Here is a 13,228-nt window from a genome sequence, read left to right as displayed (position 1 = left end):
CCCTGAACACTAGAGATGGAGGACCTTCATTGTTGTCCTAACCTCCAGCGGCATAATCAGGCATCTTCACCACCCAGGCCATGCTCTCTTCTCACTGCTGCCATCAGGAAGGAGGTACAGGAGCCTCAGGACTCGCACCACCAGGTTCAGGAACAGTTACTACCCCTCAACAACCTTCCCTCTAATTTTTACTAGTCAGTGTGCGCAAAAATCTTATGTTGTGCAAATTTTTCTTGTGACAAAACTATGTGCACACAAGGGACAATTTATGTAGGTTTACAAAATATTTGACATAAAACTGCACAGAATAACAACAAAATAACATACATATTTAAGTCACACACACAAAAAATGCTGGTGAACACAGCAGGCCAGGCAGCATCTATAGGAAGAGGTACAGTCGATGTTTCGGGCCGAGACCCTTCGTCTGGACTAACTAAAAGAAGAGATAGTAAGAGATTTGAAAGTGGGAGGGAGATAGGGAGATCCCAAATGATAGGAGAAGACAGGAGGGGGAGGGATGGAGCCAAGAGCTGAAAAGTTGATTGGCAAAAGGGATATGAGGCTGGAGAAGGGAGAGGATCATCGGACGGGAGGCCTAGGGAGAAAGAAAGGGGGAGGGTGGTAAGCCCAGAGGATGGGCAAGGAGTTACAGTGAAAGGGACAGAGGGAGATAAAAGAGAGGAAAAAAATCATAATAACGATAATAATAAATAAATAAATAATTAAATAAATAAGGGATGGGGTACGAAGGGGAGGAGGGGCATTAACGGAAGTTAGAGAAGTCAATGTTCATACCATCAGGTTGGAGATATTTAATTTTTATCATATTTAAGTCACTCGGTTATTTTTCTCTCTCCTGTCTTTGGCATTTACCCATTCTTTGTAAACTCTATCTCGACTAACAGAACTTCTATCCCACTGATAGCTTTTGATTTTCATTAACATATCCAAATGACATTCACCGAAACGGTGTCTCAGCTTGTTTTTGAGTTGATTCATTAGGCTAAAACCTCGTTCACAGTCCACACTAGACGCAAGAAAGGTTCCCCCAATGTCCATCAACTGTGCAAGGTCACAAAACTGTTCATTTTGAAGTACAAATGCCACCATTTGAGCAAAGTTTGAAATCGGTTTGGATTTAATTTTTTCTTGCACGGAAAATTTGAAATCATTAAACTGTCCAACTATTACAATATTTTCAGCTAGAAAATCATGATATTTTAGACATAAGGCATTAACCTGTTCATCGCCAAATGTGAAATTACAATCTGCAATTGCGGTGAAATCAAAAGCTGACCATTCTTGTACCTCAACTTTGATCTGTTCTGTTGCCTGAGCTTTTGTACACCATCTAAATGCGATTTACTTGCCAAATGACACTTCAAAAAGTCAAGTTTCCAAATACCATCCCACTTCTTTCCACTAGCAAATTCTCCAGCAACTTTCTCATCACGACAATACAAGCAGATAACTCCAGTTTCCGAATCATACATAAATATTTCTCGTAGCTGAGCGTTTATGACCTCATGAGCTTTCGGTGTAACAGTTTCTACTATTTTGTTAAGCCATTCAACTTCAAACAAATTTGCGGTTCTTTTGCGCTTCACGCCCTTCGCTTCTTTTGAATTCGACATAGTGAATCAATATTTTTTCCAATAAAAACTTAGTAAGCTATCTACAGGATTTGAAACAGATCTTTGTAAACTTTACAATATGAACACTGTCCGCCAAACGTGGGTGCTGCCGTGATGCAGCTGTACAAACTGGAACAGGAAAGGTGAGGTGACGTAAATTAGTGACGTGCATTGTGGTATTTGAAAAACCGACTAACTAGTTAACAGAAACCGTTAGCTACAAGTTTTTCAATAAGTATAATGATTAACTACTACACTATTTTAGGTAACTAACCTTTTGTACGCACATTAATTTCCTTTGTGCACTGGTTGAAAAACGTGTGCGTGCGCACGGCTATGCCCCTCAGCCATCAGGATCTTGAACCAAAGGGGATAACTTCACTCAACCTCACTTGCCCCATCACTGAAATGCTCCCACAACCAATGGACTCACTTTCAAGGACTCTTTATCTCATGTTTTCATTATTTATTGCTATTGACTTACAGTGTATTTGTAATTGCACCCATTTGCATTCTCAGCTCTGGTTGAAAGCCCTAGTTGGTTGATCTTTCATTGATTCTGTTATAGTTACTATTTTATAGATTTGTTGAGTATGCCCGCAAGAAAATGATTCTCAGGGTTATATATGTACTTTGATAACAAAATATATTTTGAACTTTGATTTTCTTGAAAAAGTAACGGTGTTGATGTTGGTAGTGGTATAATTAATTGGTCTAGTGACTTCTCCTCCAACCCTGGAGTCATATTCAGGTAATACACACCAAATGCTGGAGGGGCTCAGCAGGCCAGGCAGCTTCAATGGAAAAGAGTAAACACTGATGTTTCGGGCCGAGACCCTTCGTCAGGACCACCAGATTCTGGAGTCACATAGCAGTTGGTGAACACTTTGTGATATTTTTCTTAGCTCTCAGGAACACAGGGTGGTGTGGGCAACACTCAGGTCATGGGCAGCAGTACAGTGGCTAGTCTAACAGTATTACCACACCAGCGATGCAGGCTCCCGCTACTGTCTCTAAGGAGTTTGTGCGTTCTCCCCGTGACCACGTGGATTTCCTCCAGGTGCCCTGGTTTCCTCCCATGTTCCAAAGACATATGGTTTAGGGTAGTGAGTTGTGGGCATGCTACTTTGGCACTGGAAGCACGGTGAAGCTCACAGCCTGCCCCCAGCGCATTCTCGGACCATTTGGCCATTGATGCAAACGATGCACTTCACTGCATTTCAACGTTTTGACGTACGTGTGACAAATAAAGCCCATCTAATCTAAACAGTGGTGTCCAAGTCAATCCCACAACCCAGGACCTGCTCATGGACGGGAGGACCTGCGTTCCGATGTACGCTCGTCCATTATGAGCCCTGTCGTATGACATCGGCGATCATGGTCTTTCCATGATCATGACCGTTCTCCATCTCATGTTCTCGATACTTATTGGTTGTTTATTTATCATTATTACTTCTTTCTTTTCATATTTGCACTCTGGCTGAATTCCCAAGTTGGTGTGGTCTTTGATTGATTAATAATGGTTATTGTTCTATTAAGGATTTTTCAAGTATGCCCGCAAGAAAATGAATCTCAGGGTTGAATATGGTGACATACGTGTACTTTGATAATAAACTTACTTTGAACTCTGCAGGCTTTGTTGACAAAGGTTCCTCATATTTATATCTTATAATACCAGAGGCCATTCAGCCCTTTGAGACCATGCTGATTTTCAATGTGATCTCATCAGCCCCACTACCTGACTGATTTCTCTGTGACCCATGGTCTTTACTCGCCCTTTACCTTCCCACTGATCTCTTGTTGCCAGGGTTAATATTCAAATTAACCTTCATTCTGTGGTTGAGAGATTTACAGCCATCTTTACCTGTGAGCTATGATTAGACAAGCTGTCGTTGTCTAATGAGACATAATTGGCTGCCTTCAGATTAATGAATTAAGCTATAAACCGCCTAGAGGAAAAAAAAATTCACTGTTAACATCAAGTCTTTGTACTGGCCATGACCTGATGATCTATTACTCCTGAACTTGGAGTAAGGTCAACCCAAGGTTCTCCAAGAGGCCCATGGAAGATGTGGTTGATTAATTGGTTGGCACAGTTGTTTACTTGGAGGGGTGCTGGGACCACAGTTCAGATCTTCTCTGCGCCTGGTCTAGTTGAACAGATTTATTCTGCGTCTTTATTCTGTCCTAGCGTTTCCTTCTACGATTTCGACAGAATTCGGACTCCACTATCCTGGGGTGGGCGACTGATCCTCAAGGTTTTGTAAACCCCTGTGGAGGGAATGCGGACAGAGCCTCGGATGGAGACTCTGGTGCACCAGATCGGAGGGCTGTTAGACTCAGCCGGCTCCACTCCCGGCTACTGAGGGCACTTTCAAGAGGCGACGTCTCGAGAAGCTGGCATCCATCTTTAAGGGCCCTCATCACCTGGAACACGTCCTAATCATCGGCAGAAAGTACAGAGCCTGAACACCCACACTCACTGTTTTGGGAACAGCTTCTTCCCCCTCAACCGTCAGATTTCTGAAAGGTCCACCAACACTACCTCACTATGCCTCTTTTGCACGATGCACGTTATTTTTTGTAACTCTAGTAATTTTTGTGTATTGCCCTGCACTGCTGCCACAGAGCAAATTTCAGGACATACGTCAGCAATAACAAACCTGATTCCGTACTATCTTGAGGTACTCATGTCTGGCATGATCTGTCTAGATCAGGGGTTCCCAACCCGGGAACCAGAGACCCCTCGGTTAATGGTAGGGGTCTATGTAATGTTCCCTCTAAGATGTGTGCGTGCTCAGCTACAAGCGCACAAAGGAATTTAAACTGCGCACAAATTGTCATCGACATAAGACTATAAGAAATAGGAGCAGGAGTCGGCCATCTGGCCCGTTGACCCTGCTCCGCCATTCAATAAGATTATGACTGATCTGGCCATGGACTCACCTCCACCCACCTGCCTTTGCCACATAACCTATAATTCCCCTGTGTGGCACGTGGCCAAGTGGTTAGGGCGTTGGACTAGCGATCTGAAGGTCGTGGGTTTGAGCCTCGGCCAGGGCAGCGTGTCGTGTCCTTAAGCAAGGCACTTAACCACACAATGCTCCAGTCCACCCAGCTGAGAATGGGTACCGGCAAAATACTGGGTGTCAACCTCGCGATAGACTGGTGTCCTATCGGGGGGGGGGGGGGGGGGGGAGTCTCGTACCCTCGGTCACTTCATGCCACGGAAAACAGCATAAGCACTGGCCTGATGGGCCACAAGGCTCGTGACAGACTTTAGTTAATTAATCACAATTCCCCCACTATGCAAAAATCGATCCAACCCTGTCTTCAATATATTTACTGAGATAACCTCCAATTCCACAGACCATAGATTCACCACTCTCTGGGAAAAGAGGTTCCTCCTCATCTCCGTCCTAAATCTACTCCCCCGAGTCTTGAGGCTACGTCCCCTAGTTCTAGTCTCACCTACCAGCAGAAACAACTTTCCTGCCTCTATCTTATCTATCCCTTTCATAATTTTCTATATTTCTATAAGATCTCCTCTCATCCTTCTGAATTCCAGCGAGTACAGTCCCAGGCGACTCAACCTCTCCTCATTGTCTAACCCCTTCATCTTCAGTATATTCCACGGTCATACACAATCACATTTCCTTTTCTGGCTAAGTTTGCGGACAATGATGAGAATGTGGAATCTGCGATGATTTGTCGGCAGATTTTAGAACTGGCTTATTTACATTGTTCTATTGAAGAAATTATTGATTCACTATGTCGAATTCCAAAGCAGCAAAGGGCGCGAGGTGCAAAAGAACTGCAAGTTCACTTAACAAGAGAAAATCTGCAGATGCTGGAAATCCAAGTAGCACATACCAAATGCTGGAGGAACTCGGCAGACCAGGCAGCATCCATGGAAAAGAGCAAACAGTCAACGCTTTAGCCGAGACCATTAGTCCTTGGCCAGAGGCATTGACTGTTTGCTTTTAAAATGTATGCTGGCTGGCCTGCTGAGTTCTTCCAGCATTTGGTGTTGCTAGTTCATTTAAAGCAGACTGGCTTAGCAAAACAGTAGAAACTGCTACACCAAAAGCTCATGAGGTCAGGAATGTGCAGCTACGAGAAATATTTATGTACAACACAGAAACTGGTGTTAGCTGCATGTATTGTCGTGATGCAAAAGTTGCTGGAGAATTTACAAGTGGGAAGAAGTGGAGCGATATTTGGTAACTTGACTTTTTAAAGCATTCCTTGGCAAGCAAATCACCTATGGGCAGTGTACAAAAAAGCTCTGGTGAGAGAATCGTTCATTACCTGCTACAGGCCTGCTACTTATGCTTTGTGAGAGTGCAGATGAACAAGAGTGAAAATGATCAAACCCAGAGAAGATTAAATTTCTTATTAACAGTGTTTTGCTAGCTGTTAAAATGAATACCTCTATATATAAAATTCAGAGCGCACTTGTTGTCATCACCGGGCAAAAAAACCACACAGCACAAGATTTTTGCACACACTGGTCATTACAAATTGGATGAATTGTCGGGTCCGTGGATTTAAAAAGGTTGGGAACCCTTGGTCTAGATGAAACACAAAAGACTTCATCTCGGAACATGTGAAGTTAATAAACCATTCTGCATGTTGGTTGAATTCCTCTATGTTAACTACACATCCCTGGAAATTGTGACATTGTCCTTTCTATTGAGTCAAATTGCTTGGGCAAATGGTGAACAGCAGGTGACCCCAGCATCAACCCATGTGGAATACCACCTTGGGTCAGCGTGCGGAGCTCCTGTTTGGACATAGCTTATCTAACCTTTTATTAAATGTCTTTTCTTAAAGATTAAAAACTGGCTTTAATTGACACCTGCACATCGAAAAAGTAGAGCGAAACGCCTCGCTAGCGTCAAATCACATCAGCGAGGATCGTGCTCGGAGCAGTCTGCAAGTGTCGCCACGCTTCCTGCACCAACACAGCATACCCACAACTTACTAACCCTAACCCGTACGTCTTTGACTGTGGGAAGAAATCAAAGCACCAGGAGGAACCCCACGTAGTCCGGTGTAGAGCATATAAACTCCTTACCGGCAGCGGATGGAATTGAACCCCTATCGGTGATCGAGGAGCTGTAAAGCAACGCACTGACCTGCTACGCTACTGTGCTGTGTGCCTTTTGAAAAACTAAATACATTACCTCGACTTCATTTCCCAATCTACCATTTCTGTTGCTTTTTTCATGGAATGAAGGAGGCTGAGGGAGTGACCACTGAGAGATTTATAAAATCATGAGGAGCATAGATAGGGTGAGTGGTCAATCTACTCCCCAGAGTAGTGGAGTCTAAATGGGCGGCGGGGTGGAGATACGTCTCTACCAAAGGAGGTGTAAGGCGCTCCTTCCCTTCGCTAGCCTGCAGGCCACCCTTGGGCAAGGTGTAGCACCTGCTTAGTCCCCTGATCAGGGTCTCGTGAAGCCATGGGATCAGGTGGTGGATGGTCGTATGAGCAGCTGGTGTAGGTCACAAGCCCTGGTTATGTGACCACTGACACCAGGCAGAAAATCTCTTAAGAGTATTGGTGATGGAAAAAACTTGGAAGATGTGTAGCTTGGGTGGATGATGGCTGGGTTGAGTTGTTCACTGATCTTGGCAAACGTTTCTTCACCATATCACACATCATCAGTGCGTTGCTAAGTGTGGTGTGTCCTCCAAACGCCTGGCCTTTATATACTTATCGATCAGCTGATCGGTCCTTATTTCTGAAAGTCAATTGTGATGCGGGCAGGAAATGTCGTCGCGGATTGGCTGCGTGGTGAACTTCAGGCAAATTTTAGACAAACTACTTCTGTAGAAAAATTTGCCAAGAACAATCATGGTCAAAGACCATGATCGCCCGCGTCATGGGACATGGCGCATAATGATGATGGTAATGAGTGGAGGCTAAAATTAGAGGGCCCATGTTTAAGGTAGGAGGGAAGAGTTTTAAAAGGGGAAGAAAGGGGAGATGTTCTTTCCGCAGTAAGGGTCTTGGGTAGGTGGCAGAGGCAGGTACCATTACAACATTTAATATGTATTTGGACAGGTCACCAAGTCAAGTCTTTTGTCATTTAACTACATACATGTATACTGCCAAATGAGACAATGTTTCTCCAAACCAGGGGGTAAAGCACGGTAGTACACATAACACGCAATAGCTTTGGAAAGTAAGAATTAAATCTACAAATGAATTACACATAAATAAACAAAGCACATAAGTTAAATATTGTCAGGTACAGAACAAATTAATTGGTGACACTTTGAATATGATGCGGCAGGGAGTTCAGAAGCCCGATGGCCTGAGGGAAGAAACTGTTTCTCATCCTGACCGTTCTTGTCTTTACGCATCGGAGTCTCCTGCCTGATGGTAGAAAGTCAAAGAGGATGCTGGATGGATGGGTGGGATCCTTGATAATACTAAGGGCCCTGCGTACACAGCGCTCCTGATAAATGTCCCCGATGGACGGTAGGGAGACCCCTATGATCCTCTCGGTCATTCTCACAGTCCTTTGTGGAGATGCCAGATGGCATACCAGATGGAGATGCAACTTGTCAGGACACAAGGGGGCAGAGAGAGAGAGAGAGCCTCAATCTCTTTCGGAAGTGGAGACGCTGCTGTGCCTGCTTGTTCAGGGAGGTGATACTGAGGGAGCAGGTGAGGTCATCACGATGTGAACTCCCAGGAAACTGGTGCAATTAACTCTCTCAACAGAGGAGCCATGTACTCGCAGAGGGGGATGGTTCATCCTAAAGTCCACGATAATTTACTTCTGTGGATAGGAAAGGTTTAAAGCAGGGGTTCCCAACCTGAGGTCTGTGGACCCCTTGCCTAATGGTATTGGCCCACGGCATAAATATGTTTGCGAATCCCTGGTTTAGAGGGACACGGGCCAATGTAGACAAATGGGACCACCTCAGACTGGTCAGCATGGAAGAGATGGGCTGAAAGGCCAATTCTATCGCTGTATGAGTTTATTAAGCCTGCCCACTCCTTTAAAATCAGCACTGGCTACGAGAGTCAAAACTCAAAGTTCAACAAGTTGTTTGCCTGTCTTGTGGGCAGCTTTTCGATGAGTCTATTGTGAAGCTTTCTATTTACTGTGAATGCCTGCAAGAAGATGAATCTCAGGGTTGTATACGGAGGCACAGATGTACTTTGATAATAAATTTACTTTGAGATGCTGCCTGGCCCACTGCACCTTCAGGGTGTTGCTCTAGGTTTCCAGCATCTGCAGTCTCTCGTGTTTCGCTATGGAAGGGAGGATGGTTTCCACGTGCTAAGTTGCGTGTACGACTCTCTGCACTTTCTTGCAGCCTTGGGTAGAGCAGTTGGCAACAGACCCCTGAGGCAGCTCAAAGAGATAGGAAGCCCTCGAGGGGATTGGGACAGACGAACTCTGGGAAGCTGCGGAGGTGTCCGACAACACACCTGAAGTATAAGACTGAGCCACTTACCTCCTGGAGGCCGTTCCTGCATGACACGACTACTTGACGCTAGCCCGGCAGAGTGCCATGATGTGCCTGAAAAACATACCAATGTTTAGGTAATTTGATCTGTACCATTTGATCATCGAATTCCAATATAACAGAGCCAGCCAGCAAAACGGTTATGCGACAGGAAGTCAGGCCACTTGGCTGGGAACTGGGGAGGGCTCCTCTCTGGTTTGTAGAAGTCTGAGCTGAGCAGGGGGCTTTCTGAGCACCTGAGATTTTCCCCAGGCGATCACAGGAGATGCAGCACCATTCTATGAAGACCACAAGACAGACCTGCAGAATTAGGCCCTTTGGCCCATCGAGTCCGCTCCGCCATTCCACCAGGGCTGATTTATTTTCCTTCTCAACCCCGTTCTCTTGCCGTCTCCCTGTTACACATGCCTTATAAAGCCTCAGCATTACATCCTTGCTTTTATCTTCTGGTCCTCTTGAAATAAGCTCTAACATTACATTCGCCTTCCTTGGAATCGACTCAGCCTGCCAGTTAACCTTTAGGGAATCCTGCACGAGGACTCCCAAGTCCCTTTGCACCTCCGAGTTTTTCATTTCCTCCCAGTTTAGAAAATACATCTTTATTCCTTCTACCAAAGCGCACGGCCATACACTTCTCTGCACTATATTCTATCAGCCACTTCCAATCGAGTCTGCTCTGCCATTCTATCATGGCTGATTTGGTATCCCTCTCAACCCCATTTCCCTGCCTTCCCCCCATGACCACAACATCCTCTTCACGATGTTGCTCGACATTTGATTACAGGGAGGTAGAGCTCCCTTTGCACAGTAACACTGCACACTCCCAGGGCAGGGCCCTCACAGTGAAGCAGTGGGTCTTCCAGGCTAGGATACTACATTTACTGTCCACAGTATGGTCTCCACTACACTATAGAGTCTAAGCTTAGGCACATATACATGGCTAGGGTGCCTGAGACTTTTGCACGGTGCTGTGTTGGTCAATGTGGAGCGGCGAGCGAGGCTGTAAATCCGGCAGGGGCAAAGGATGCTGGGAATGGCGGAGGGTGGAGCGCTGCGGGAGAGGTGTGGGACAGCTGGCTGATGAGGAGTGCCAGGGGCTGGGGGTGGCACGGGTGCAGACACACCCAGCCCCGAGACACCAGGCAAGATCACTTGATTGCGAAAAATTGGTTTATTGACCATTACAGAATGTCTCTCTGGTGCTTATCCCACTCCCTCCCCTCTCCCTTCCCTTTTTCCCAACTATGATTCCCCCCTCTCTCTGTCCACAATAGAGACATAGATTAGGATCAGGTTTGTCATCACTCACGTCATGAAATTTGTTGCTTTTTTTGTGGCAGTACAGTGCAAATCATAAAATCACTACAGTACTGTGCAGAAGTCTTAGGTCCCATATATATTCATATATTTAGATACTTCAGTGAACCAGTTATCGATCTGTAACATTGGAGGAAGCTGGGTCAATGGAATGAGCTGCCGGGGGAAGTGGTAGAGGCTGTCACAATTACGTTTAAAATGCATCGGGACAGAGATAGGAGAAGCTTATTGGGAAATGGGCCAAATGCAGGCACCTTAGACTAGCTCTGAAGAAGGGCCAGAATGTCGACTGTTTATTCATTACCATAGATGCTGCCTGACCTGCTGAGTTCCTCCAGCATTTTGTGTGTGTTATGTTAGACTAGCTTGGGCAGGTTCCCCGGTCAGCGTGGACAAATTGGGCCAAATAGCCTGCTTCTGTGCTGCATAACTCTTAGGCTGACACGCGAAAATCTGCAGACGTTGGAAATCCAAGGAACACATACACCAAAATGCTGGAGGAACTCAGCAGGCCAGGCAACATCTATAAGGAACAGAGTAAGCAGTCAACGTTTCAGGCCGAGACCCTTCGTCAAGACTGGAAAGTAAGGGGGAGTCAGACTCCTTCCGCATTCCTTTCAAGCCACAATGAAGGGTCTCAGCCCGAAACGTCGACTGGGTACTCTTTTCTGTATAGATGCTGCCTGGCCTTGTGAGATGCTCCAGCATTTTGTGTGCACAACTCTTTGGCTGATCTGCTGTGTGTTTTCAGAAATCTCCCTATGGTTTCTGGTTTCAAAGACAGCTCTGACTGGCATTTCACGCCCTTCTACATCTCTGCAGTCAGTAGATCTGTAAACCTGGCTCCACTTCAGTGACCTTGGCCCCAGCTAATCAGGGATCCACTCTCTCTGCAACTTAACACAACTCAGTTTCCCTCTTGCCCAGCTCTGATGAAGGTGAGTGTGGATGTAGCTCAGTGGAAGAGTGCATGCTTTGCATGTACAAGGTCCTGGGTTCAATCCCTGGCATCTCTATTCTGCTGATCTAAACTGTATGTTTTCGGAATGTGGGAGGAAACCAGAGAACCTGGAGAAAACCCCTACAGTTACAGGGAGAACTTACAGCTAGCAGTGGGAATTAAACACCATCTTATGTCTGTAAAGCAATGTGCTCACCACCACACTATCATGCCACCCACATGACAGGGAGAGAATGTTTCCAATAGTGGGGGAGTCTCGAACCAGAGGGCACAACCTCAGGATACAAAGAAGTCCATTTAAAACGGAGATGAGGAGGAATTTCTTTAACCAGACGGTGCTGAAGCTGTGGAATTCATTGCCACAGACAGTTGTGGAGGCCGAGTCACTGGGTATATTTGAAGTGGAGGTTGATAGGTTCCTGATTAGTAAGGGGATTAAGGTTTACAGGAAGAGGGCAGGAGGAGCGGTTTGACAGGGGAAATAAATCAGCATATATCAGGTCTGCATGGCGGAGCAAATTCGATGGGCCGAATGGCCTAACTCTGCTCCTATGGCCTTGTGGACTTCAGCCTGGAACATTAAAACATTTCTCTCTCCACAGATCAATCTGTTGAGTCTTCCAGGTACAGGCAGAAGCATTGAGCACATCTACACGGTGCGTTCTCACAGGAAAGCAGCATCCGCCCACACCAGGCTCTCTTCCCGCTGCCGCCATCAGGTAGAAGGTACGAGGAGCCTCAGGACCCACACCACCAGGTTCAGGAACAGTTACTGCCCCTCAACCAGACAGGATGATGTCACTCGCCCCATCACTGAACTGGACTCACTTTCAAGGACTCTTCATCTCATATTCTCAATATTTATTGCTTATTTATTTATTAATTTTATTTTTCCTCAGCTCAGGCTGGTAAAACCTGAGGTACGGGCATAGCCAAGCACACTCATTTCTCAATTGCTAGGAACTTTCAGACTACTGTAGTAGCGTTTAGTATTGTGGCTTTCTGAAGATTTACATAGATATTGCAGTGTGGGCATAATTGTTTGGTGCTATTGTGTAGTGACTTTGGGATGATACCAGTTGCAGGTATTACTATCGGGACAATGTATTCATGTTCCATAGTCTTTCAATTTCCTCTTTCAATTCAGCATATTTCGGGTGTTTTTCACTTACCGATTTCAGTATGTTATGTGTGTTTGGAATGGCTATATCTATTAAGCAAGTTGTTCTTGCTTGTTTATATTATTATATCTGGGCGGTTATTATTATAATATTTATTTTTTTCCTCTTTCTTGTTGTTTTTGCACACTGGTTGTTGTCCCCCCTGTCAGGCATTGATTCTATTATACTCCTTGTACTTGCTGAGGATGCCAGCAGGAAAATGAATCTCAGGGTTGTATGTGCTGACGTATTTGTACTTTGATAATCAAACTTGCTTTGAACTTGGGAGATTCTGCAGATGCAGGAAATCTTGAGCGACACGCGCACGACACTGGAGGAACTCGGGGTCAGGCGGCGTCTGTGGAGAGGAATGAACAGTCGACATTTCGGGCCGAGACTTCTCATCGGGAATGGAAAGGAAGGGGAGGGAGGATCCTGAATAAGGTGGTGGGAGGGGCACAAGATGGCAGGTGATAGGCCAGATGAAGTGAGTGGGTAGGGGAGGAGGATGGACAGTAGGGAAGGGAGGATGAACGGTAGGGAACTGAGGAGTGTGGTAGAACAGAGGGATTTGGGAATACAGGTCCATAATTCCCTGAAAGTGGCTTCACAGGTCGATGGGGATGTAAAGACCCACTGGCCTTCATAAATCAAAGTAC

General features: G+C 45.6%; 1 protein-coding gene across 9 annotated transcripts in view; it reads right to left on the bottom strand.

Moving 5' to 3' along the window:
- Positions 1-13,228, bottom strand: part of LOC140189340 (seipin-like) — an 81,964-nt gene that overhangs the window by 21,639 nt on the left and 47,097 nt on the right. For all 9 annotated transcript variants that reach the window (XM_072246077.1, XM_072246082.1, XM_072246081.1 and 6 more), the window contains one exon: positions 9,120-9,185. In XM_072246077.1, the coding sequence (XP_072102178.1) occupies positions 9,120-9,185 (66 nt within the window). The remainder of the gene's footprint in view (positions 1-9,119; positions 9,186-13,228) is intronic.

This window comes from Mobula birostris, chromosome 28 (assembly GCF_030028105.1).
Source record: "Mobula birostris isolate sMobBir1 chromosome 28, sMobBir1.hap1, whole genome shotgun sequence".
Lineage (NCBI taxonomy): Eukaryota > Metazoa > Chordata > Chondrichthyes > Myliobatiformes > Myliobatidae > Mobula > Mobula birostris.
This window is presented reverse-complemented; position numbering and strand designations above follow the sequence as displayed.